Below are 27,274 nucleotides of genomic sequence, written 5' to 3'. Positions count from 1 at the left end.
GCAAACTACCCTCCTGTCATCATCAGCTTTTATTCATCAGTTCCAGTGTAACAGGTGCAATTAGAAAACATCACATCTGTTAATTAACAAGTCCAAATTAGATGTTCCTAAAAGCAGTCAATGACTGAAAAAGCACCTGAAAAAGGCTCAGCTTATCAAAAGTAATTTTAAAGACTGTTTGAAATATGTCTTTCACAAAAGTCAATCACTTTTGCTTGGTCTTTTGCATTGCCTATGTGAAGATTAACTGAAGTACTAAACTTGCAGCATTGCCACTCTTGATAGAACTGCAAAATCTCATTAGGCCTATCACCAATTTCAGCAATCACAATTTTTTCATTAAAGCATTGAGGCAAACCACTAAGACGAGTAACAGCTGTATAATAATTGTCCATACAGATATCAATTCTATTTAGGAGATTATATGAAACTGTACAGACCCCAGATTGCTAAAAAAAAAAATAACTCATTTCACCTGCGCAACATCAACAAATTTTCGATGTTTCTCCAGTAAAACTTTTGTTTCTTGAGCATCGTCTCCCAGTCGGATGTGTGTCTTCAGCAGAGCATCCAACAGTTCACTTAACCATTCCACTGCCTTAAAAACAAGTCAAAAGATTAAAAACTAATAAATTAAAAAGAAATTAGTCCAGAAGGGTGAGGTAACTTCAGTGCTAGTATATGCTTTTGATACAGGAAAAGTTAAATCAGCTATCACAAACTGGTAGATCGTGCATGCAATTACCAAATACACTATTTGCAGACATTGCTAGAGCCTTTATTTTCACTGACATATTCCCTAAATAAAACTATATTTGAAAGTTACAAAAAACCCCAAAAACCTGTGAAATCGTCAGCCCCCATAAATTAAACCAGTGAACTACAAAGACCAGAATGATGAAATTCTGTAGGCACTTTCATACCTGAGCAGCATCCTCTTCACACTTAAATAACTGTACCATCTGAAGCATCTTCAGTCGCCGCACATCCACCATATCCTCACACCTTAAACAATAGCACAGAAAGACTCACCAACAGATGTATAGCAGACACAATACACTCTGAATTTGACAACGTTTTCAGTGAGAAACACTAAGATATAAGTGCCCATGAAAAGGTGACTAAAGCATTTTTGTGATGCTTAGCTTGGCCAAAATATATAATACCTCACACAACAATAAGAAATATGCAATAAATAGAACAGAGCACTACAAGTCACTGAAATCACGATCCTCAAGATTCCTGATATGGCTAAGCTGCAGACAGTAACACCAGCCATTGCTACAAGATCTTGCAGCAGCATTGCAGGTTCCTTACATTGTTCCACTGGTAAGATCTGCCACATGTGGCTGAGACAGACTTTATCCTACTGAAATTCAGATCAAAGTTGCCTTCACCCTGGCATAATTCTGAATTGTACTGTTTGCTGGGGGCAAAGTTTTCTTGATTAATATGATGTGGACTGTTTAAAAGATAATACATTTTTCCATTTTTATTTTTAGCTTACTAAAGATGGTAATATCTTCAAACATCCTTTGCTACACTTGTCAGGAAGCATTTAAAAAAATCTAATTCATATAAAAACTAATCCTAACTATCTAACTAATCCTAACTATCTTATTCTGAATTGAGCATATTTTGTAGTTCTTTCTCCAGTTAGAATTCAAAAAAAGTATTGAAAGTTTTTCTCTTTCCATAGTGAGAGCTAAGCTAATACATTTAGCAGAATACTTTCCACTTCTATTTCAGAGGCCTACTAAATAGACAGTACAATTCACTCCTGTCCAGTGCAAATGGAATTACTAATGTCAACAACAGTCAGCTTTATAAGCAAATGCAAAAGACTGTATGCATGATTTTTTCCAAACTAATTGCAAACATAAGCACTTCCAAAGAACAGTTTGTTAACATGCTTCATTTTGTTACACATCCTGTAATGCTTACAGAAAGGAAATGTGTTGCTCTAATAATACAGGGCAACACTTTATGGGTTCCAAAAGCATAACTAAGGCAGTAAAATCCCCCTGGAAATGAACATTATAATATATGTATATATAAATAACAAGAAATGTGCAATAGAATCTGTAAAAAAAAAAAAAGTATTGTAAAAATTACTATTAAATGCTAGTGAGATACTAGTCCTATTGTACTTTTTTCCCTCTTATACAGGCTAAAGAACCTTGTTCAATCACTCACCATCTGAAAGCTGCTTCCTACCTTTGTCTGGAAATTTTATTGACATTTTAGTTCTCTAATTGATTTCCCACAATTCTATATCCCTTCTGAGAATAGGGACCAGAATTGTGTAACACGTAAAACAGAGATGGACTACCAATCTACACAGTGAAGCAATGACATTTTTCTTTCAGTTTTCTATTCCTTTCCTAAGAATCCTTAGAGTTCTACTTGCTTCTTACAGTATGATTGAACACTAAAGCAATTTCCACAAAAGTCTTCCAATGTTTACTCTTGAGTTCACAGATGGTTCAGAGTCCATTCCTAGGTATATAGTCTTCCCTTCTCCCATGTACATTTCTTTTCTCAGTACTGAATTCCAACTGCCATTTTATTGCAGTGACACGTCCTCTGCAGCTTTCTGCAGTTGGCCCTCTAAACACAGGTGCTGATCAAGTAAATAGGATTCAGAGGACATACTTAAAACAACATTTTCTCTAGGCACTACCAAAACACATGGTTTCTTACACTAAGCTCCCTAAGAAAACAATTTATGAGTTGTAGAATTAATTTGCAAAATGAGCAATTTGATGCTCATTAGACCTTGATGTTCCCTAGAGGCCCCTTTTTGTTCAGCCAAGGCCCTCAAACTTCAGGCACTTTCTACGGACAGCATTACATTGTCTCAGGGGTTCCTGCAGTAATACTGGCAATGCCACCTAATTCTTTCACACTGTTGAGTAGAAAAAAAAGGCAGTACTATAGGCAATCAAGTTCTACTACATCTTTAAGAAAAAATAATCAGTGAAATTTTGGAGGAAGAGGATGATAGCATAATCCATCCTTGCAAATTCAACTCTCTCTAGTATTTCTCTCTACTGCAACTTAATCCCCCACTTTATCATTTTCCAAAACTCATAAAAACCAACGTTTTGAAAACTGAACTCTGTGCCTCCATTTTGTATGCTGTCCTACCCAACATGATCTCATTTGTCTTCCTATCTTCAGGAATGAAAATATCATGCTCAAAGGACAGAGGTTGTAAAAACAAGGATAAAAAAATCTGTGCATTATTAATACGTAATATTACAGCTATCACCACTACTGTAGTCTTATAATTCCATCTTAAACTGCTAACATATAAAACATACCTCTTGCCTCATTTTCATAATTACATATAAAAGGAATGCATAATTCTTGAGCATTTACAAGTATAGGAAAGCATTCAAATACTCAGTAGCAAAATATAAAAGGTGCTTGGTGTTAGGAATATACTACAACAGATTAGGCAAGGAAGCTTCTGTCCCATTTAAATATACTACAAATATAAATTACAGTTGTACTGCATCCCTTAACTGAAGATAAAACAAAACAGTCTCTTTAAAACAAATAAAATTATATATAAAGTTACCTATCAACACACAAAAATCTTAATGACTAGAACTACTGTTCTTACCTTTGTTTTCTAAGTTGCATATCTTCCATTACTCCTTGGATATGGTCCACATTTTCTTTGTTTTCAATGGTCACATCTTTTCCATAGGCCCATGATGCCTGATTAGATATCTGATCAAGAAGACTTTGACCTTTCTCACGCAAACCTTGCAAGCCTAAGTCTAACAAAACAAAAAGAAAAAAAACCAAAACAGTCAATGGTCACTCTCATAATTTTTTTTTCCCTTCAATGGAGAGAGATAAAATGCAACAGAATCTGAGATGGAAGACTGGAAAGTGAAAAGGGCATTACTATCTGTCTTTTACTGCCCTTTCCAACTCAAGTTTGAGTGAGCATTTGTCTATACTAACAAAGAACTAAGGCTTTGCTATTTTATGACCTAGCAGATAACAACAAAAGCTGACAGCAAGTCAACTTTTCAGCATATAAATATCTAATTAATGTATTTCATCCACACAGTTGCATAATACGTAAAATATTTATCACAGCTAAGCAGCTGTAGCCTAAATGTTCTTCCACTGCTGACAGAAGTTACATCTGATATGGCTGATACACTTTTCTATACTGAGATTTGCCAACCCTTAAAATCTGCTGTTACATCTAATTTTTGGCAGCTCTACTATCTGTTTTCCTAAAGGAGTATCTCATTTATGCAGCAAACTGTTATATTCCAATCATTACTACTACCAGATATGATTTTGTTTCAAAGCTCGTTCTTCTACAACTCAATGAAGAACATGATCATTGCAGATCTCTCCAACCGAAATATTCAATTCCATATGCCTGAGAGTGTAACAACATTCAATGTGCCATTTATTAACATATACGTTCAAAAATACTACAAAACACTCAGTATAAGCATTCTAATACTGAGTGGATAAAAATCTTAATCATCAAGGGGTCAGTTCTGGAGACAAAAAGATCATCTAAGCACTATAATATCAAGATACTAAGGATGATTAATGGAGGAAAAAAAGTTTGTTTGCAGACAAAATGCATGACAGCGGCATATAACAAATATATTTAGTAGATGTTAAATATTTAGAAGAAAACTAGTTTCAGATCATTTTACCAGATAGAACTACTATATAGCAGAACTACTATATTGTACTAAAAGTAGTTCAGTGAAGCATTATGCAGCCAGGAGAGACAGACTTTTTTTCCCCCAGCTTTTTTCTTTTGTTTTGTTTTGGTTTTTTGTTTGTTTTTTTTGGGGGTTTTTTGTTTTTTTGTTTGTTTTTGTTTGTGGTTGTTTTTTTTTAAGAGAGTAGTGAGATTACTGCTTTTTCTCCTGTAAAGTGTGTGTATCTGAAACAAAGAAATATTTTGCTTACCAACGCTTTTCAATTTCTCTTCCAGTAGTTTTAAAGTTTGTTGAATTGATGCTCCATCTGCTGGTGCTACATCCACACACAACATTCCTAGTAAACCATCCAATTGCTGAGACAACTAAAACGAAGAACAACACAAATGCTAATATTTAAAAAGAAGTTTGAGCTTCAGATGGCTGGGTCTGCAATCTCCAAAATGTTCAGAAATTTCTCGTTTTAGAAATTTCTCTTTTCAGCCATAAGAAAATGAAAGTCAAGATGAAAGATAAAGGAGCCATCTGGCTGTAGAATTCCAAGGGCATGCATCCCTCGATAGCGGGAGAGTGGAAAGCCAAAATTCTACTTTCTTTTTTAAGACAAGTATAAGAAAGGAGTATGCCATTTTAAAAACAGAGACTATGAAAAGTACACCAAATTCCAGTTCAATTAATGCATGTACCTCTAATAAAAAAAACTAAAACAAGAGAGGGGAAAAAGCAACTTTTCAACTAGTAACACATTTATTTAAAATATTATTGAAATGTAAGACATAATATAAAGTACTTCCCTTCTAAAAAAGAGGGAATGGATTTTCTCAGCATTTCAATTACAATAAATGATAACTTACGACGTTTTCCAAGTGACATTTTATTTCCCCTCACCTCCCTAAATTTTTTTCCAACGTATTCAACGTTTACAATACTAAGGCAATAATATATTGATAGGTGAGACCATGAAAAATGAAACAGAAAAACTTACATCCTGGGCAACGCTGTGGAATTCAAGTGCTGCTTGTAATAGATTCTGCCTGAATTCCAGCTGACTGGCCTGCCGGTAACACACATCACTCAGCTGTTGCTGCAATGCTTTCAATTCCACAAGGTCCTCCTCATCCCCTGCATTTAGAAGAGCTGCTATCTGCTGATTAAGCTCAACATAAACAGCAAACCACTCCTAGAAACACAAGAGAATGAAGCATTAAAAGTACCCAATATAATTTTATTTATTATAAATGGCATACATCCAACTGCAAACTAATAAATAATCATATTAAAAAAGGAGCTCGTTACAGGTTATACTGTTATATAATTATGAGATACCACAGAACAAGAAGAAACATTCCCAATTTCAAATCAACTCAAAAAAAGTGCTTAATTCATTTTAATGTATGCACTATAAAAAAACTGGCACAGAAATATGGGAAGATTACAAGGCATGGTTACCAATCCCAGCACAAACTTCCACTCAAACTTTTTAGTGAACCAAAAGAGGAATTCCACCATTTTTAAACAAATTGCTAAAGCTTAAATGTCTGGTCTACTGAGACAAAAGACCTTTTCCCAAGTGATCACTTATTATAAAAAGTTGTTGACAGGGCTATCCAGGTGTTACTTTCAGTGACAGGATTGAATGCAGCAGTAATTTCCTTAAAAGGTTTAGAAAAAATACTACTGTTGACAAAGTGAAAGTAATCTCTATTTTCTGAATAAAAGAATGTCCATGTACAGAACCTTCAAAATTATCTTGTTTCTTATTTAAAGAGAGCTTTATACTACTCAATTCAAAATGTGCAGTTGTTTTTAACATACTTTGATTACTGAATGCATATATAGGAGTCATTTACGTTGTCATGGTGGTGTATTTGCAGAAGAGAATAGTTCAAATATTTAACAATTCTGGGAGATTTAAAAACAACTTGATACATCAAGATCACATTCACATCATGCATGACTGAGATGCTGGTAAAGCAAAACATGTTTGCTCAACATCTCTTATTTTGGCCTACAGTGAAGTGACCTTCAAATGCCCTAGTGCAATGCATTTCTAGTGCTATGGAACAGCACCATCTATTGGCCTAAAAAATCTGATCTAATTTGTATCCTTGTCATGCTCCTATTGGGATGTTTGGAATTTTGCAAATTACGTCTTCAGTTTTTGCATCATTTATCTACAAGGCATGAAAAACAGAGTACAAATATCCATATTCTGAATTTATTTTCCTTTTACCCAAAGCTATCTGCTCACGGGAAGGAATAGTGTGAAAAGAGCAAGGAGGGGGGGGAAAAAAAAAGTAATGAAAAAGTTAAATTAGCAAGCAGCCAAAAACTTAAGAGCAGAATAAATCTCTCATCTGCCCCAAAAGGGGAAACTAAGATGACATAATGTGAAACCATCTTCCATTGTCACACATGTACTATAGATATATAGATTTGATACAATCAGTTTACACAACATAACTCTTTCACATTCAACATACAAATCCAGGCTACAGAGTGTGACAAGTCAAGTATAATATGAGAAGTCAAAAAAATTATAGATTAATAATTTTTATATATAGATTAATAGTTTTTAGTTTTATATTTTATTTTATATATTTTATATTATATATTTTTTCTTTTAGGTTTTATTTTTAGCATTCAAATAAGTAAAAGAATTGCAGTAATTGATTTGAGCAAGCTATCAGTGAAATTCAGAGATCAGCAAACCATGTACAAAAATTATGTTTTTTATCCTTTCCATGGGAGAAAGTTAGGCACAACAGTATGTGACAGCTCAAAACCATGGAGAAAAGACCAACACTTGCTCAAAAATAGCAGTTCTAATGTATTGCTCATGAAGAAAACAATCAGAAAACAAACCTCCAAAAAACCCACTTAACTACACCTCCCCCCTAAAAGCAAACAAAATAAAAAAACACCCTATGGAAATTATTTTTTTTCACTTTAGAGTAAATTGAAGTGAAAAAGGCTATCTTCAAGACAAATCACACAGTTTTTCCAAGTATCTGCAAAGTACTATAATCAACGATAAACAGGTGATGAAAGAAAGTAAGCATACAAACTGTCAATTCAATTATTAAGAGAGAAAAAAAGGAAAACAATGAGAGAACATTTACACTCAGCTATTATGAAATGCTTAAAAATCAAAAAAAAAGGGTAAAGCACATTTTTCTAGTGCTGCCGGGGAAAAAATGGTTTTAATCTCCAAACAGGCATCTAAATTTAACATAGTGCAGTGGTCTCCCAATTATTTCTTTTAGTATTAAATAAAATATATGTTTTCTGATTTATTTCTGCAAACTCTGCCAGCATCTGAGAACTAAGCTGTGTTCCATGTTGCCAGTGCTTTAGTGATCAGCACACTGTAGGCCAACCCGCAAACTTCAGTGGAATTTCAAGGACTCCAGGTAAAGAACAGTTCTCTGTTATAGATACCCAAGTGAAAACAAAGTACGTTCAGTCTTGTTTTTTAGTTGCAGTTTGTAGTGCCAATATGACTAAAAGATACTGATAGTTATTTTTGTCAATTAAGTAGGCAAGAGATTTTGGGTTTTTTTCTTTCCAATTAGGATTTTAACTGCAAGATGTTTTATACTTCAGAAGCTACTGGTTTTCAGAGTAGATTACTGCTTGAAGAGTTTAAAGGAACAATACAGAGGAGACGGGATTTACCTGATGGAACACAGACATCTACAGTATGCACTGCTGCATCAAGCAAGGAAACCATACTCAGTAGAGATGGAGTCAACAGAACTAGTGTAGTCTAGGGCATAGTGTTTCTCAGACTAAAGGTTTGGGCTTGTTTTTTTTCTAAATTACATCAGAAAAATTATAACTCAGTGACTATTTTCTTTGCCATGACTAAAGGGAACTTAGGAAAAGCGGACATAATTGTCGATGTCTACATCAAGAGAAGTCAGAAAAGAGGAATGGTACTGTGAGCAACACTCCCTTTGGGAGCACTGAATATTTGTAACCTAATTAATCATCTGATGCAAAGACAAAATTCTACTGAACCTTAGGAAGTATTCCAAATAGAAGCAAAGGCATCAAGTCAGTATAGATACAAAACAGCATCTTCAAGATTTCATTACGAACATAAAGTATATCTGACATCTTGATCAATGCAAGTACTAAGCCAGTTTCAGCTACTGTAGTCTAAAAAAGACAAAATTATTAAGTTATTCATCTGAGAAGTACAGGATTTCTCAGACATTTTGGTAGAGAGGTAAAAGTAAATTTATTCATCCTACTCAACATGAAAATTTAAGAACTGCTGTAACATACTAAACCCAAGAAAAATCACAGATAGAAATTAACATTTTTCTACAATGGAAAAGAAAATAAATAATATGCAAATAGAACGACCACATTAAGTTCTTAAACTGCTCAGATCATTTCCTCTGTAACCCATAACATTGCGTACTGCGCGAAGTTCCTAGATCCTCATAACCAAAATACACTGCTCATAACTGCATGAATTATTTTAATACTTGAAAAGGGTATAGGAAATCTCACACTGTGCTGACTCTCAATCTCTTCATGTTTCTGTTGCAAAGCCTGTGAAGCTCTAATGGAATCACCTATTCCCCACTGGGTTCTTAGCTGTTCTGATCCAGGTCCTTCAAGCCAATTGACTACCTGTCAATAAGATAAAGATGACAAAAATAAAGTAGCAAATCAATTATGTGAAAACTGATATAAACAGAATTTTTTAATATAAGCAGAAACAAAAAAAAGTGTATGTTTATGAGAAAAACAGATATTTTTTAGATCTCTGGAAGTCTTGTAGAATCCATCCACATCCTCAAAAGTTTTAAGTAGAAACTACTTTTCATTAACCTTAGCCTGTCAGCTCCATGAAAACAGTGGCAACTAGGACAAAGTTTTTTTATATACACACTTCTCATTTCATAGCTCTCAATAAAAGAGCTCAAGATACCATTTACATGAAAATGGACCTCTTGTGTTCAAACAAGATTTTTTTTACCCAAGTGATTACAATGCACAGCTGTATTCGACCTCACACCTGAGAGCTTTCTCCTTATTTTGCTGAATATATTAACAATCAAATACACAATATATATTTATTCCAAAATTAAATTTACACGCGAACTTCATATTTTATATATTTATGTCTTTCAATTTGCTCTATTCAAATAACAGAAACCTGTTACAGAGTTTTAGTGGCCACAACTCATGGAATATGTCTTTGCAAGGTCACAGCAGTACAACTCTGGACTACAGTATTGGATTTCTTTTATTATTATTTTGAAACTATTTCGTTTGATGTAAATGTTATTCAGAGCAAAACAGTATCTCAAAATTTGGGCTCCTTACACACACATTTGAATAATCAGATATCTATGGAAAAATTTCATGATAATTTTTTAAATATCTGGAAAATAGAGACAGTTGCAACGAAACCTAGAGCAGAAGTCACTGCTAGAGTCCTGCAGTAAGGAAATGCAGGAATACCTCCACATTCTGAACCTTAATAAAAAGGCATAGGAAGTCGGCTTCCTCCCCTCAATGTGACTTTTGTTTAAACATGGATGACAAAACAGCTTCACACAGATTTTCAGGAAATACAATACAATACACAATGTAACCCCATAAATATGAAGACAAATGTAACAGGGACTAATCAGACCACTTTTCTAGTGGTGTTAAAGTACAGTGCAACAGTAAATCAAGAATGATCATCATCATTACAGTCACTGAATTCACCCCATTTTTTAGTCATTATGTAACTGTCTTCCCACTGCCCTTTTCTGCCCACCCCCCTGCCTGCCCCCTTTCAGAGCATATATTCTTTGCTCCAAAGGCATCCTGAGCTTTCCTCACTTTAATCATTTCTAGGACAAATTAAGACAACAGTTCTAGGATAATTTTGTTTAAAGAGAAACTTCCTGTTGTGCTCAGCACCTCTGCACAGCTGCTGCTGGTTAAATATGGAACTGACCTAGAAGTGAAGGCACTCAGATGTCCCCCCTGTAAGGTCAGTGTGGCCTGGAAAACTTGCATATGGAAGTGACAGTTCTCATGCAAGTCTGAAACAGTGTGCAAGGCTCCTGCTTAGCAGTGCCCTCTGTGACCAAGACCACCTCCCCATTTCAAGTTTTCAGCAACTACTGCATTGCCTCTGCAACTTTAGCTTAGCACACGGCTGGACATGCAGAAAGTTATGTAATTTTTCATGAAATGCATTTTTAAATGGTTAATGACTAGACTCCTGCAAGGCCTCACATTAATTTTAATTAATTAAGGTTAGAAAAATAGTAACTAACACCTCTGCCTAAGGAGGGACAAAGCTAGAATTTATCATAACATACAAAGTTGCTCCCAAGCAGTGTTTAGAAAAACTGCTCATCAAAAAACATCTGAAAATCATTGTCATCTTTACACTGCAGAATGAAAGACAAAAGAAAGGGAAACAAAACTATTGAACCGAAGTAAGGTAATTAAAAGGAGAGAGCAGGATAGTGAAGGTACGAGGGAAGAGAGGCGGCTATTGATAAGAGGCTTTGAGACAGGAGTAAGAACTAAGCAGGTCACAGTAGGCAGAAGCAACAAACAGTGAAAATGAAACAGGAACACAAAAGCAAGCCACGAGTGGTAGCAGTACAAGATGCTATACAAAGAATGAAATAGGATGTAACTATAAAGAAAGCTAACAGAAAATCAAAACACTAAAGAAAAAAAAAAACCAGCAACACCAGGGAAAAACTCTCTCTCTGTACACCCATTCTAAATACTGAAAATACTGCAAGCATGTTATATGGTAACTTCTGTTTGTTTTGTCGAAATAAATTCCGTGGCATTTTGCCTCTACTGGTTTCCTCCAGTACATCATTAGCTTCTTACTTTTCATCTTTAACTCCTTCTGTTAGCCTGATTTTCTCCCGTAAACCAAAAGGAAACTAAATAATTTTCTAGATTTAGTAAGTTTTTCCCAAATATTTGTATGCCACTTAGAAAGCTTTTAAATGCACTTTATAAAACTCACTAGTTTTACTGTGTACTGAGACTCAGTTCCCCTGCCATGTAACATCCATACTGTACACAGAGCAAACAATAACTATTTCTACTACAAATATTGCAAAATGAGGCTGACATGATAAATAAGTCTATTTAAATGCATTAACAATGTCAGTTTGCCAAAATATGTTATAAATCAATCATCACAACTTTAACACAGCAAAAAAAAAAATCTCACCTGATTATATGCACAGCTATGCTGATATGTTCTATATAGGACTATTTTAATCTCTTTTATTTTTATTATTTCCAGCTCAGTATACCAGCAGATGACATTTGCTTTTTAAATTTTTTTATAATAATCTGAATTACTACAAAATGAACATTATCTCCTCAGTAGATTTGTATTTTCACTCCTAGATAACACAAAATTAACTAGGTTTTATTTCTACCCATATCTGAAATGCTGTCAAGTGGAAGTACTTGACTTGCACTCCCCATGCCTTAGAAATGCCAGTGCTGGAAGGTCAAAAGCAATATCTATTCCATTAGATTTTGCATATTCAAACTACATAGAATCTTAAAAATATATAAATCTAATTTCAAGTGATAAATACAAGAGGAATAAATTAATTCCATTTCCTTGATTTTCTCTAGTGAGAGTCCACTGAGATGATGTTTAAAGTGCTAATTACACGCCTGTTTCCTAAGGACCGAACCAATTCATTATGACCTTTAACACAGAATTGATTAGGAAGTTTATATTCATTCTTGTGAGGGTATCCTTGAAATACAGAGAGTATAACCACTTTAACTTAGGTTAAACTACAAAATATTAGACAAAATAAGGAATAAATAATAGCTTATGTTCAGTAACAGGAACTTGAAATGACATAGGCAGGGGAAGGTTTTCAACTCTCAAGCAAATTTACAATCACACGTGTAATGTTCCTCTCTTTGCCAACAGGTCAAGCATTTGCCCCTCCAACAGCGCAGCCACACACTGCCACAGCATGCAGCAAAAGGACAACATGAAGGTTCTTCAGCACAATGGCAAGAGAGTACATTTAAAAGAACCTCCACATATGACAACAGCCTTGGGAAAGTCACTGTGGTAGCCACAATGTAAAGCATTGAGTAAAACTAGCACACTAACATTTGAGGAGTGAAGGGAGGCACTAAAGGCTCACCTCTAATTTTTAGTTTCACAGGAAACACAGTCTGTGACTTGAGCTCAAACCTCTGCCTCACAGTATTCAAGAACAACTCCAAGCTTACCTGCATTACCTTCTGCTGAATCTCCTCCAGCTGTGTGCGCTTGCTTCGCTGTCTACACACTTCCTGGTAGCGGGTATATTGCTCTCTGAGTGAGTCTAACAGCTTCATGACCTGTGGCTGAGCAAGCAGCTCATCATCCATTGGAGACCAGGAGACCCCTCCATCTGAACCATTGAATCGACGCTGTTGTAACTCAGATAGCAACTCATGACCTTTAAGAACACAGGTAATGATGTGGTTAATTTAGATTCAAATCCACCCCCCCAAAATTAGTAGTAAGCATGCCTGCTTGTAAACCATCCAACAGTGCATTTTTGCAGCTAATCATCTTTCATGCATTGGGCACATTTAATTATATGATTTTCATGCAGAACTCTGGTCACAGTTTGTGGGGCTGTATCAGTCATAAAGTAGAAGAAAAGAAAGGTGTTATATTTTAGATATATAAAAGAGATACTGTGAATAACATGCAAATTGACAATAGCATTGATTAATGTAAAGAAACAATTGCAAGCACATTCCGGAATCTTAAACAACTCTAAGTATTCTGATTCTTCAAAATGGTGAGTAGCATCTGAAGTTATTTCTCTCAAACAATTTAATTTCTTATGTTAAATGAATGCTCTAGAAGCACTGAAAAACTGACCATATAATTTCTTTGTTGTCTTTCAGGATTTTTATAGCAAGTACAACACTTTCATAGAAAGTGTGGAGCTGAATACTATTTTTCTCAATATTTTGCTCTTACTTCTCTCGCCTTTTTCTTTGTGCTCTTAAGCACCATATCAGGGTACAGGCTCTCTACACTGCAATGACTTTCATATACGCAAAAATAGTATATTTTGACTATTTAATCGTCTACTTAAACTGTTTGAAGAATGTTATTTTAAGTTATGTTAAAGTTTTCAGGATGTAAACACCATACTACCAGTAAACCCAGATCATCAATTTGTTCCTCAAGAGCTCAATGAACAAGTTAAAATAAATCAGTGTTTGGTCACTAAATGTATGTTGGTGTGAAAGTGTGCCAATTCAAGATCATCAGTTCTGCAGGTCTTAAAATGGTAACATGCCAGTTCACTAAAAGAAAAAATTACCACTTGAGTAATTGTAATACCTCAAGGAAAATGCAGAAGCGTAAGACTCTAAATTCAACTGGTATTATTTAGACAATCAAAATGCCAAGAGCTTTGGAGATTGCAGCAAACAAGTTTAAATTACTCAGCATATATTACTGCGAAATGAAAATGTTTTAAGAATTCAAATACATTTTGCCATACTATAGAAACAAACATCTTGGATTTCATCCTTTATAATACTACACAGATAGCTTCAGAGCAAACAGACTTAAAGGCTTTTACACGATATTACAGTTCTACTGGGATAATTTTGAAATTGTATTGTTTCAGCAGTAAAGGATTACCATTTTTCAAGGTAAAAATGTTTTTTTAAACTAAGCTCTTATCAAATTCTAAGAACTATATATGTGGATTTGGAACTTGTGAAAGGAACAGTACTTGTAATTATGGAAAACAGAAGCCTTTTATCTAAATCCTCAATTTGTTCGTATTTATCCTTAGGAGATCGAAATGTTTAACTGGGAAGGGTTGATTTTTTTCCCCTCCCCCCCTCAAGATTTCAATACAGTGACTCTAACAGAGAAAGCTTGCCTCTTAGGAACTTCCATGATTTAATGGAAGTTATGAAACTCAATAGCTAAAAAAAAAATTCATTATGCCATAATTAAGAAAACAGAGAATGCATATAAACTAATGGGCTCAGGAGCCATCTGCTTACACAAAATTGAAGTGTTGTTTTGTCCAAAAATCTTACCATTAGACAAGGACACACAATTAGGCTAAAATCCAGTGACAGTGTCTACAGACAGTTCATATTTTAAAGAACTTCAAAGACCAGAGTAAGAAACTACTGTTTCACCTTTTAAGTCAAAACAATATTATCCCACTTTTAATAAATTTTTCATGGAGGGGCAACATAAAGCCAGTAGTTCTCTATGACAAATGCTACATGTGATCCACACATTAGTTTATAGGTGTTCATAAGGTAAGAATTCTGAACACTCAGACTCTGATCACCACCTTAATTTTACGCTTTCTTATTCCAAAAAGGCACTGATTTAAAAACAAATTTCTAGTCTAAATCGAGTCTATTATACTTCATTGTCAATAGGAAATTCACCCTAAATACAACATTTAATGCTGAACGAAGAGTCTAAGCATCAAAGTGTCAGTATGCTGACTGTATGCTTCACTTTTCTGACAGATGATCAGTTCAGAACTAGACTGATGTAAATTGTTAGAATTGTGCAGGAAAATGCAATCTGTACTGTAACCATTTGGTGGCTACTGAGACAGACTCATTCTATAAGGCAAAATTCTATAAGGCAAACATATTGACATCATCTAGACACAAAGCATTCTCAAAATTAAACATTAGTTATGGTAATATTGTAAAGATGTTAGTAGGATTGTAAAAATATGTATTTAAAAAGACTCATTTCGATTTCTTCCATTTCTTAGCATCACCTTTTTTTAACCCAAAGATTACATTAAAGGATAAGCTTGTCACATTGTGAAGACGGCTAAGATAATTATTGTGCCCTCTGTGCTTTCATTTGGGCCTTAAAATGAATTATGTCTCCTTACTGACCAACATTCTAGTTTTTTGACTTACTATACCTGTCTGCAATACCGTCTCAGGATCAACTGATGGAAGGAAGTTCAAATCTATTGATCTTGAAAAAAAGTAACAAACAAATTATTAAAATTTGTATTACAATAGCACTAAAAACTTCAACTAAGGCTAGAACTACCTGATGGTCTTAAGAGATCAAGTTTCCTCCCTCACTCAGTGAAGTCCTCACTTTTTCAACTCATTGAATCAAAACAAAAGTGGAGCTGCATGTACTCAATAGTCAAATGAGCATCATCTACACAAAGACTCGTGTATCTTCTTGTATACATTATAAATGTTTAGAATTTCCTTACGCATTTCAAAATATTTAAGGCATATAATATTTTCCATACTTGGATTTCAAATGAAATTCTATAATCCAAAAGCATTGATTTCAAAAAGTGAATCACACACCTCTCTCTCTCTTGTTGAGTTCCTTTATCACTTCCGTTGTTAATTAGAGCAAGTTCATCCAGTAAAGATGTTGATTCTTTCGTGAACTTTTCAAATACCTAAGTAAGAGGTAGGTATTAATTTAAGAAAATTTAAGTAACTGAAAAGCAAGTATCCATGATAGAAGAGTTTAAAAAGATTCTGGAGAGCTATGTGCACCAACAGTTGCTTACACAATTTGTGTCTATTAATGATTTAAGGGTGTAGTTGCTCATAGACATTTACTGCACCTCTATGTACTGGGGAAGCTGCACTGTTTGGTTTGGTGTAGGTGTAGGTTTTGGTGTAGGACAGTTTAAAACCTAGCTCTTAGTCCACAGGAGCCAAGAACTATGAGATAACCTTGGAGGATATACAGACTCCAAGTATTTTCTCCTTGTTTTGGTCTTCTCCTACAGCAAGCAAACTATTTCCCTTTGTAGCAACTATACCATACAGTCAGCCTCTTCTAGAGGTAGTGTAAGAGAGCTTCATTAAGGAACTTGTTGGTTCAACAAATTGATTACATTAGCTTTATCATCCCTTGATGACCAGTGTTAGTTATCTCAAGACTATTCATGTTAATGAACTGCACTACTACACATATGCCAATTTCTTACACACTTAGTTCCTACACAAATAAAAATTCTCATGGTTCAAGAATGAGCCATTAAAAAAACCCCAAATAACAAACCCCAAACACAGATAACTAACCAGCCTCTTATTCAACCAGTCCATGTGATCATAGGTGAGAGTTCCTCCAAAATCTTCTGTCAGTTGGCATGGTTCTATATATCGTGTCAGCTTGTTAGCCGATACTAAAATAACCTGCAACAATAAAATAGGTAACTTGTAAGTAATGCTTATACTTTCCTTAAGTATCTGAGAAGTTGGGTTAAGTATGTCTAGAGATACTGAGCAGATCTTTCTGTGATTCAGAGAAAGTGACCAAAGTTTTTACTGTTAAATGCTTAAATGAAATATGGCTGGTTGCAGTTAACTTGGGCCTAACTCACAAGTAATTCTCATATGCAGTGTATATCTCATGCATAATCCTGTAAGAGCATCATCTCTACCACCTTGTCTATTTACAATAGGAAAAAGAAATGTGTTTTCTGGATATCTTTTTTTCTGGTGGGAACTAATGCTTCATGGTTAAGTCATACACCATGCAATCCATTTTTAGTGAATATAGTAGCAGGCTATCATACTGCAAAGCACTTAGTATTTTTATCACTCTCTTACAATACTTTCAATCCCAGAGGTAAGTTTGTGCCATAAAAGTTAAGTGCCTGCATTTACTGAGCAAATATGCTCAGCAGAAGTTGTACCCTTTCCATGAGTAATCAAAAATTCAAATCTTAGTATGCTTAAAAGCTCGTGTCATTCACCCAGGAGACAAATCTAGCTCATCAACTACATCAGGAAATACAGCAAAACATAGGTCTGCTGCTAGTCAGAAGACCAAATTCTTGCCTTAATTTCTGCATTCTAAAGGCTCCTGGCTGAGCCTTATTCATACAAACTCAAATGAAAAGTTGGCAGCACAGGTTGCTTCAATGTATGATATGCTAAGCATTGAAAACCTGTGGAAAAAAACCCCAGCCTCTCTGTGGAAGCAGACATATTGGCAATACATACCCAGAAAGCAAAAAAAAAAAAAAAATGGAAAGAAAATTTTGATAACCCATCAGATCATTCACATATTTTTGCAGGGGACAAGAATATGTGGAAAGAGCCAACTGGAAAGAGCCTTCTATTCCAGCTCCATGTTCCTGCAGATATTGAAACTAAAGAATTCAGAGTAGTTCCAAACAAACGGTCTATTATTGTACAGGAAAATCCTTCAGCAACATCCAAATATATCTATTGTCCTGTACTCTTAATGGTACTTAGCTGCTGTAAATGGAATTAGCCTGTAGTTTCTTTAAGTAATGCCAGCAACCTGCCCAAAACCCAGATGACTCTAGGTCCAAGAAAGAAGAATAAAAAAAAAAAGACGTTTGCTCTTCTGGCACACATTTATATTTTAGGTCATTTTTTACATTCTCTTTCATCTTTATGAGTTCATTAAAAAAAGAAGAAAATTAATTTTGGTATGGAACTGAGGTAAATAGGGCAGCTGGTCTAAAAAAAAACCACAAATAGCTCAAAAAAATGGAAGGACTGTATTGAGACCACTTATTTCTGATTTTAATCGAGATCCTTCAGGAAGGAGAATGGCCAAGGACTATGCTTTGTAAACTTGTACCATGGAGACTTTCTTTTAAAAAAAAATTTTTCTTGCAAAGCAAAACCTGCATGAAAAAAATAATTTAGCAGTATGAGAAAATAATCCTCTGACAAAAGAACCCACTCAAAAATGAGATTTGGTCAAAACCAAATTTCTTTTGCACCTTATTAGAAAAATTTGGAAAAAGAAAAACTTCCACCTCATTAATAAGCCTTGTTGTAACTTAAGACATTACTTCAAAACCCATTCATTCTCTAGGTTTCTTTTTTTTTTAAACTGTTTCTTTTTTTAAACTGTTCATTGACTGTTCACCAGGCTAACTGCATAAATCCTGTCTGAAGACTTTCCAAAAAGTAAACAAGTATTTGAATTTTTAACTAGGTGGTGGCAGAAGGGAAGGGTCCTGAACAGAATTTAACTCTTGCTCTAGACCCAGACTGGTGGCAGTGCTATTTTAACATCCTTAATATGCCTTACATTAGTAAATTAGCTTTGACATTTTCTAGATGTCAGAAGTGCAATTTGCTTCTCTGAAGCTTCTGAAATAATGTTTTAATCAGCTACTACAGGTTAATATTCCATAAGGACACAGACCAATAGCCAAAGCAAACAAAAATGTTGAAAAATGGTAGATGCGATGTGCATCATGAAGAGACACTTCTTTTCAAAATCCAGTAACAGTAACTGTCTTTGATCTTTTGTGAAAATAAATGTGAAATTATGACATCCTGAAAAGAGTTTTCCCTTATGAACTAGTGTTCCACCTTTGCCTTTGAATGTCACAGTTCAACACAGGTACAGATAAGGTAATTTACAGTTGTAAAAATAGAAATAACCCCCTGTTTGCTTGCAACTGAAATGATTTTTTGTTTTTTAGGTTTTTTTCTGAAGTAATTTTACTAGGTTGACTCTAGAAAATGAAAAAAAAAAAGCTTTCTTAATCCAAAGTAAAAGTCTTTAGACAGCAGATTATAGTTGGATGTTAAAATGAACAGCTTAAACTTCCCAAGGGCGAAACAAACAGATGGTAAAACAGAAAAAAAAAAGGTCTAATTTATTGAATCCTTAAATCTTTGCTTCCCTTCCCACTTGATCCACCCACTTCCAACAACAGCTACAGCTAATAAAGCTGACAGTGGTAGTAGGTTTCGAACACGTCCTTTTTGCTACCAACAAAAACAGCCATAGAATCATCATCTGCACTGAGTTCTTTTTAAAACCTGGAAGTGTGGTAAAGCTCTCTTCCTTACCCTAGTCAGCAAACTTGCTTTGTAGAACATTGGCCTGCTAAAACATTGTGAAAGCCTTTGCAGATATAACTCAGAACAGTGCTTTGGGAAAAGTAGAAGTGCTGTATTTTGTAATAAAATCAAAAAACCTTTTTAAGAACTGCCAAATAAAACAAAAAAAAAAACCAAAACGCAAAACCAAACAAACACCCCCCCCCCAAACAAACAAACAAAACCAAAAGTCTGTACTACAAAGTCTTGTGCCTTAACTGCAAAATTCTATAGCTCAGGAGTCAAAATATATGGTTTTGACCCATGCAACATGTATCTTTCGTAATAAAAGTGCTTCAAATACTGTTTGCAGAAAGCTGACCTCTCTCTCTGCATCATTTGCTGTTTTCTGCAATAATTTTCATTGATCATCTACAAGGAGAAACAAGCAGATGTTAAGATGAGAGAGGAATTCTGGATATTCAATAGGAAATGCAAAAGTGCCCCCAAAATGTTAAATACATCCATCTGAACTTTCTTTCTTTCTTGAGGGAAGTAATGAAAGAGCTCTTTAATTCAAATGTCACAGAGTCAAACACAGGAGCTATCTGAAGACAGGGTGCTGTAAAACTTCAGTAACAAGGGGCTTTTTTTTAAGTGTGCAATATCAGAGTAGCCAAACTACTGAATGAAAAAAGGAGTAGTTACTTTCCAAAAGAGAACACGTCCCCTAAGAATACAAAATTTGAACAACTGAAATCTAAGCATATGATCATCTGAGCTAAGTAAATATCTGCATTTATCTTCACAGCTTGGTATCAACGAGTAATACAGTCCACTTCTGGGATAAGTTAAGAAAATTATCTAAAAAATTGGATAGTAATATTCTACATCTATTATTAGAGCAAAATTTTTATACTTGGAAATAGGTACAACTACACTGTAAGGGGACTAAATCCTATTTGTAATCTCAGGAGTCAGGTCTTAAAAATCAGATTTGGTTTAAAAGAATAAATGGTGTTTTCATTTAGAAAAAAACCATTACAATTAACTGGCATTTACACAACACTGTAAACCTAAAAATACATTCAATTTCCCAGAACAAAAAAAGGCAGTCCTGGCAAAACAATTTATGAGAACAGAGAACATAATGCATTACATCCACATACCTATATTGTGCGTAATTTGTTGGTCTGGGTTTGGTTTGGGGTTTTTTGTTAATTTTGGGTGGGTTTTTTTAATTTATTTTTTTTTACATGTCAAGCAACCTAATATCCAACAACCAAAAAGTTTGATGATGTTCACAATACTTTCTAAAGAATTTTTACCAGGTGTGCTGAGGTACTGAGAAGTTCATATGGACCGAATCCTATTTGTTTTATAAAGCACAATCAAATCAATATTTGGCTTTTTTTTTTTTTTTGAAAGTTAACTGTGCTTCTTCTCTAGCAAACTCATCTCTTGGAAAAACTTCAGTATAGCCTCAACTATTTTCCTAGTGATTTTGCAAGAATAACTATGGCACTCTAAGCGACCAAACATAGCTGCCCATATATCTACTCTGACAGTGATACATTGCCAGAGAACTGTAAAATGAAGACTTCCTCTTCCTGAGGAGAATAATCCTATTTTTTGATGCTACATACTATTTCAATCCATTTTTGAACAACTATTTGATTAAAAACTGAGTAGCTTAAGGTGTTATTTGTTAATATGGAACACTAATTTAAACAAAGATAATTTTCTTTAATTTTACACCAAGAAACACAAGTTAAATACTTATCTGGCCAGTATCATGGAAATCTGGCCCACTAGAAACCCAAGAGCAGCTAGCAGAATCTAGATAAACAGAAGACAAACTGTCAACTCCACTCCCAGTCACTGCCTCCTTCACTCATGGTTTTACCCACTCATTCACCTTTCCCTCCAGGGCTCATGATAATCAGCACATTGTCCTTTTTTCCATCCCAGAGAAAAGAAAATAGGCACAGATCCTGGTATTTTCTAACACACCCCTTTTTAGGACTGAATTCAGAGCATGACGTAAACGCAGGCTTACAGGCTCCAGCTCCAGAGACAATTCCCTTATTTGGCCCAGGTTTCTAAAAGAAAGGACCCATTGCTTCCAGCAGCAGCAAAGACACATGCAGATGAGAAGAGAAATGCAGTTAAATATAACTTTGATAGAAGACTGGAACTCCTATATGCATTTTTGGGAAAGTCCATGAAAGCTACAAATGTTGTTGTCTCAATCTTAAAATCTGGTTTTCCCTTTCTTTTTTTTTTTTTTAATTCCCTTGATTTCTTATCTCCCAATCCTAAGTGAACTTCTAAGATTTTTCTCCATGATTTCCACAAGGATAAGGATAGCAAGCACACTTTCTTCCTCTCTGCTCTCGACAAACCAATTTTCAAAGTACTAATCTAATACCTAACTCAGGCTCAGAGACCATTTTTCCTCCAGGTTCCTTAAATGAATGGCACACACAAAATAACCCCACCAGTCTGTTAGTAATTTTTGAATTCTGTACAAATTTGTACATTTCATCAATTTGTATGGTACACTTTTTCTTCCAGTTATACTAATTGTCTTCATACGAAAAGCTCATGATCAAATACAACACACTACAGCTACTAAAAGTGATTCATTTCACATCACTACGCGGATACAATAAAAAAGCAAAAAGCAACACCTCTGAACTCTCCAAAGCACAGAAATTTTTATACTAAAATCCTGTTCTTCAATCTTTTAAAACATTAACAGTATTAAGTATTACAGTGTAATATATGCAACATTTTGGCTGAAAGACAGCCTTGTAGCAATTAAGACAACTCCCCTGTTACGAAGCATGGCACGGGACCAGATAAAACTGCTTCAATTAACAAACACATGAACTGGTTGCTAATAAAGGAGGAATAAAGTTACAAAGAAAAATTCTGCTGGAAGACAAATGGCAATTGTCCTCAGGCAGGTCCAAAACCAACAGTAATACTAACCAGAAATAAGGACATGCACTTTTACTTAGCTGAATCAGCCCACCTCTTTGTAGTTATCCACCCAGTAGCCCTTTTGATCTCAGTTCCCACATTTACTTTCAGTGCTTTGCAACGCATCATCACCACATCACACTCTGAAGCAGAGGATCTCTGCCTCTGAACAGAAAGGAAGGCACTGTTTTTAATGGCTTCATATGGCCATTAAAGCAAGTATTAAGCAAGATATTAAGAACAGATAAGGTAGCAGGAAATAGGAAGTAGATGTAATGCCCCATTAGAAATTAGAAATCACAGTTACACAGCATTTACTCCAAATAAAATGTGATTACACTCAAGTGAATAAAAAGATTTCATACTTTCATTTCAATTTTACATCATATTCATTTCACTGGTACAAAAGCAATCCTGGATTTTCCTAACAGTTATGCAAATTTGATCCGTGATCCGAAATACAAGTTGGGCATTGCTTTGTTTTTACTGCCAGTAATACAAAATTATGCAGCTGTAGATTTGTGCATGAGTTAGAGCCTTCCACAGCCTTAGCAGTGTCTTATCTGCACTCCTATCCAAAATAGAGGAAAGACATACTAGTTGGAGCACAGAGAAGGTGGGTCATTTTCACTGAGACAGTTTTTCTGATTGCAACCAAGTAATGAATAACCAAGAGAATTAATGAATAGCGAAGAACAAAGGCTTGTCTAATACCAAGGGTGAGTCTTCAACATCTGGGAAAGCACATGATTTTTCCTACTCTTCTCAGCTGAGTATATTCTGTATATAATTCTATACACAGAATTATATCTAGATGATAGAGAATTTCTTTTTATATTATTTAGCAGTTACAAAACTTTTCAGCTGCCACCTTCCAATTCTCATTTTCCCTGAACTAAGTGTTCTGCAGGAATATTCAAGAATGTTATAATCTCACCATCAGAAAGAATTACACAGCATTGGTCAAGATGCAAAATGCTTTTCTATTAAATCTTTCACAAAGAAAACCAAAAAAAGATGCTAAGAGTTTTGTTATACAAAACAAGTAGATATTTTAGTATGTGGTGAGCAGAGCAAGCTTGTAGTTCAAAAAAGATTAGCATAGAAAATGATTGGAAAGATTGATAATACAGATAATTCTCTAAAAAACATGGAAAATTGAGGTTTCCATTAACCTCCACAACAGATATAACAATGGAACTGCTAACATTAGTGTGTAGTCTCTTGTACACACTCTGCCTCACAACTAGAACAGTATCAGCTTATATTTGTCAAACTGAAGGGACCTATAACCTTTGTTACTATGTAAAAGAACTCAAAAAATGAGAGATGCATGTAGTAGCAACAAGATGTTTGTCAGAATTGTTACTACTCATATAGTGATACCATACAACATGTACCTCCACAGTCCATTACAGAAATCATGAAGAATTTCACACTAAACCCTGTACAACCATTCCTTACTCAAATCATCCACAATATGTACCAAACAACTTTATACCATTGCTGAGCAAAGAATTAAATGGCACACATTTCTAATTTGAGAGCTACTTCATTTAATACTCTTTTTATTAAAGAGGGAAGAAGTTAAAAAGTCACAGTGGTTTGTTAAGGATATCCACAAAGTATCTGGAACAGAACTAATTTAAAGACATCTTAATTGTCATCCAATTATACAGTATTCGAGAAACAGTAATTTTGACTGAAATAGACAAAAGCTTTACATACCTCAAAGCCAAGTCTATCTTTCTCTTTCCAAAAACAGAAATGTGTAACCTTCTTATCCCAAAATTCATCTGGCTTTACTACACAAACAAGCGACACCTCAGCTGGAACAACATTCTGTAAAACAAATTAAAAAATAAGTAACACATTCAAGACTACACCTTCATTTACCACATTTACATTTCATCATCTATTCAAGAACTCATAAACTGCAGATAAAAATTAAAATAAGTCTACTGCATCTACGTCACATATTGGCTCCATCCTGCTTTGTAGCAGATTGCACTGGATTTCGTAGCAAAACTGTCAGAACTGAAAAGAAAATATAACCCCTTTACTTTCAGTCCTGAGGACATTGTGTTAATTTGAAAAAACATGCATTATTGGCTAGGCTTAATTTTATTTATGGCATTTTATTAAAAATTTATTATTAAACCCAAGGCTTTCCACAAATGTTATGTACCATGCAGAAGGAAATAGTAATCATAATGTCGGAAAAATATCGTATACGTTGTTACCAGATGACATGACAAGGTTAGACCCTATACTTCTCTAGTAGGTATTGCTTAGACTAGAATGAAAGGGCTGAATATTGACATTTCAACATATTAATTCATTACAATATTACCAGTAAAACATTTCTCAGCCTAAACCAATAATTTCATCTACTAAGTTGATTTTATACTGTCACACTGAATGTATATCAAGGAACAAAGACTCTTGATTACTCCCAAGGCATCAGCTATAGCAGGAAGAGTTAAATAATCAGAGTAGTGATACAAAGGTGATACAATCCATGTGATTTCTCTTTAAATATTTTGGTTTATTTATAAAAATATAATTCAAGAAAAGTGAAATACTTCCAACAGAGAAATCAGCACCAAAACCAAAATTAATTCTTGCACCATGTCAGTGAATTTGCAAAAATGATTTACAAGTAGAAAGTATTTTGAACATAGAAGTGTTTTGGGAAACTATGTATGTTGAAGCAAAGAGAAATCTCACGTGATCTGCACAAGTGATCGGTTTACATAGAAAAATGTTCTTTATTGTTTCCTTCTCAAACTAAAGATACAGATGTGGAACTTATGCTTCTGCAGGCTGCACACTGGCAGGATGCGTGCTGAAATCGGAGCATGGGCAAATAGCATCCTTCCCACCAGCTGCAGTTGCCACCAAATGTCACCATCTCACGATGGCTGAAGCAAAATCTCAGACAAGACCATAATCTGAATACAGTGGATTCAAATACTGTAACTCTATTAATAGGAAAGCCATCTTAGTCAGAAATAGGTGAAAGACACCTTGAAACAGACTTCAAAACCCAGAAGCAATAATGACCAAGCAGGACAAAAAAATAAATATGAAATTTCTTGTGTTTGACACACTTTCTGAGGCATCACCTAGCTCTGAGGAAAACTGCTCTGATAAAGAGAAATCACCTGTGCAGTAAGAAAGCCAGTAATTCAGGTGCTCTAATCTATTAGGAGTGCTGTATCTTGCAATTTCTTTGACCACTGAGACCAGAAAATAACATATACTGTTCAGCAGAAACAAGACTCTATTGTAAAATCACAGTTTTGAAGAGCTAAAATAATTTTTTTAACAATTTATTTAACTGGAAATTGTCACTTTTTTTTCCTTCTCCTCCTTTTTGTAGCATTCAGAACATAATTTGTGATTTGAACTGTTATGCACAACAAAATCAACTATATCCTATTGCCAGGGCAACTCGGTAGTACAGCATATTGCATCAGAACCTGCTCAGCTACATTATCAGTGTGAACTGCTGCCCTGCAAACATTCCTACTGCTCATAGCTGGCAATGCCAGGAGCATATTTCTGTATTTTTTTTTTACTAAATTTCTGTTTTAGAAAAAGGTCTACAACTGTGTGTTCTCAGCAATAAAGAATTTGTCTCTCACTTGAGTGAGCTGTATCATCTGCTTTTCAGAATTTCTTCCTGCACAGAACTCTGTCACAGAACCACATTTGGTTATTTTAGAAGACTATAAAACATCTATATCTCAATCAAGAAATTACTGCCTCTACAACAGCACAGTTATTGGGTTCACATCTATAAAAGTCAACTATGAATGTATAAAATTTATTTACCTGTAGCATCAACACAACTGTCTTTACCACGTTCCACTGAGACTTTCTGCCATCCACTATCACAGTGAATCCCCTAGCTTTACACTTCTCACTAAAAGAAGAAAAAAAATTAGAAAAACAAAATTTTGAACAAGTGTCTTATCACAATGACTTTGGATTTCAAGCTCATGTAAAATACAACTACATAGTTTTTTCTTTATAAAAATGCTGTCTTACAAACCTTAAGTCTACTTATTCATAAAATAACTTTGAATTTTAATGCTCCAGCATATTAACAGAAACTGCAAATTACAATTTTCCAGTAGCACTGAACTGTATTTCATAATAGAAGTATTTCTTTAAACTTTAGTAACTCTGAAAAGGTTTCATAACTATAAACTTCAGAAAAGCCTCAGAAAACAGATCAATTTACAGTGTTGTATGGAAGACAAAGGGATGTGAGTTTTCACAAGGTTACTTCTGAATTGACACAGATTTGAGGATAGAGCTACATATCACCTGATGCATATCCAAACAGGAAACCATCTAAACATGCTTAAATTTCTTTCCTGAACAAATGAACTAGGAATTGCAGTGCACAAAAAGCCTCTACAGGACAGAAGCTTTGCATATAGATCTACAAGAAAGAGCATTTTAGACTGACATAATCTCTTTTCCTTCTAATAACATTTGAGTCTGTGTAAACTGCAACAAAAAAAAACAAAAACAAAAAAAACCCAAACCAAAACAAAAAACACCACCTGCTAAAAACAGCTGCAAAGCCAAAAGTTCAAAGGTACTTCCGCTCAAACACCAAATGGGAGAAAACAGTGAAAACTTTCCTCTCTGTGCATTTCCACAAAAACCTTCCCAGCTCATTTCAAACTGAAGCTGGCAACAAGGTGCTC

At 34.7% G+C, this 27,274-nt stretch overlaps 1 protein-coding gene across 4 annotated transcripts in view; it reads right to left on the bottom strand.

Moving 5' to 3' along the window:
- SESTD1 (SEC14 and spectrin domain containing 1) overlaps positions 1-27,274 on the bottom strand; it is a 51,514-nt gene that overhangs the window by 5,736 nt on the left and 18,504 nt on the right. For 3 of the 4 annotated variants that reach the window (XM_017837791.1, XM_017837800.1, XM_017837810.1), the window contains 12 exons: positions 26,388-26,478; positions 24,276-24,389; positions 16,821-16,934; positions 16,089-16,186; positions 15,680-15,735; positions 12,981-13,192; positions 9,240-9,362; positions 5,701-5,895; positions 4,966-5,080; positions 3,632-3,791; positions 924-1,005; positions 476-598 (listed from right to left, as the gene is read on the bottom strand). In XM_017837791.1, coding sequence (XP_017693280.1) covers positions 476-598; positions 924-1,005; positions 3,632-3,791; positions 4,966-5,080; positions 5,701-5,895; positions 9,240-9,362; positions 12,981-13,192; positions 15,680-15,735; positions 16,089-16,186; positions 16,821-16,934; positions 24,276-24,389; positions 26,388-26,478 — 1,483 coding nt within the window. The remainder of the gene's footprint in view (positions 1-475; positions 599-923; positions 1,006-3,631; positions 3,792-4,965; positions 5,081-5,700; positions 5,896-9,239; positions 9,363-12,980; positions 13,193-15,679; positions 15,736-16,088; positions 16,187-16,820; positions 16,935-24,275; positions 24,390-26,387; positions 26,479-27,274) is intronic. The other variant, XM_017837820.1, reaches the window with a different exon arrangement.

This window comes from Lepidothrix coronata, unplaced genomic scaffold, assembly GCF_001604755.1.
Source record: "Lepidothrix coronata isolate B3197 unplaced genomic scaffold, Lepidothrix_coronata-1.0 Scaffold7, whole genome shotgun sequence".
In the NCBI taxonomy this organism is placed as follows: domain Eukaryota; kingdom Metazoa; phylum Chordata; class Aves; order Passeriformes; family Pipridae; genus Lepidothrix; species Lepidothrix coronata.
This window is presented reverse-complemented; position numbering and strand designations above follow the sequence as displayed.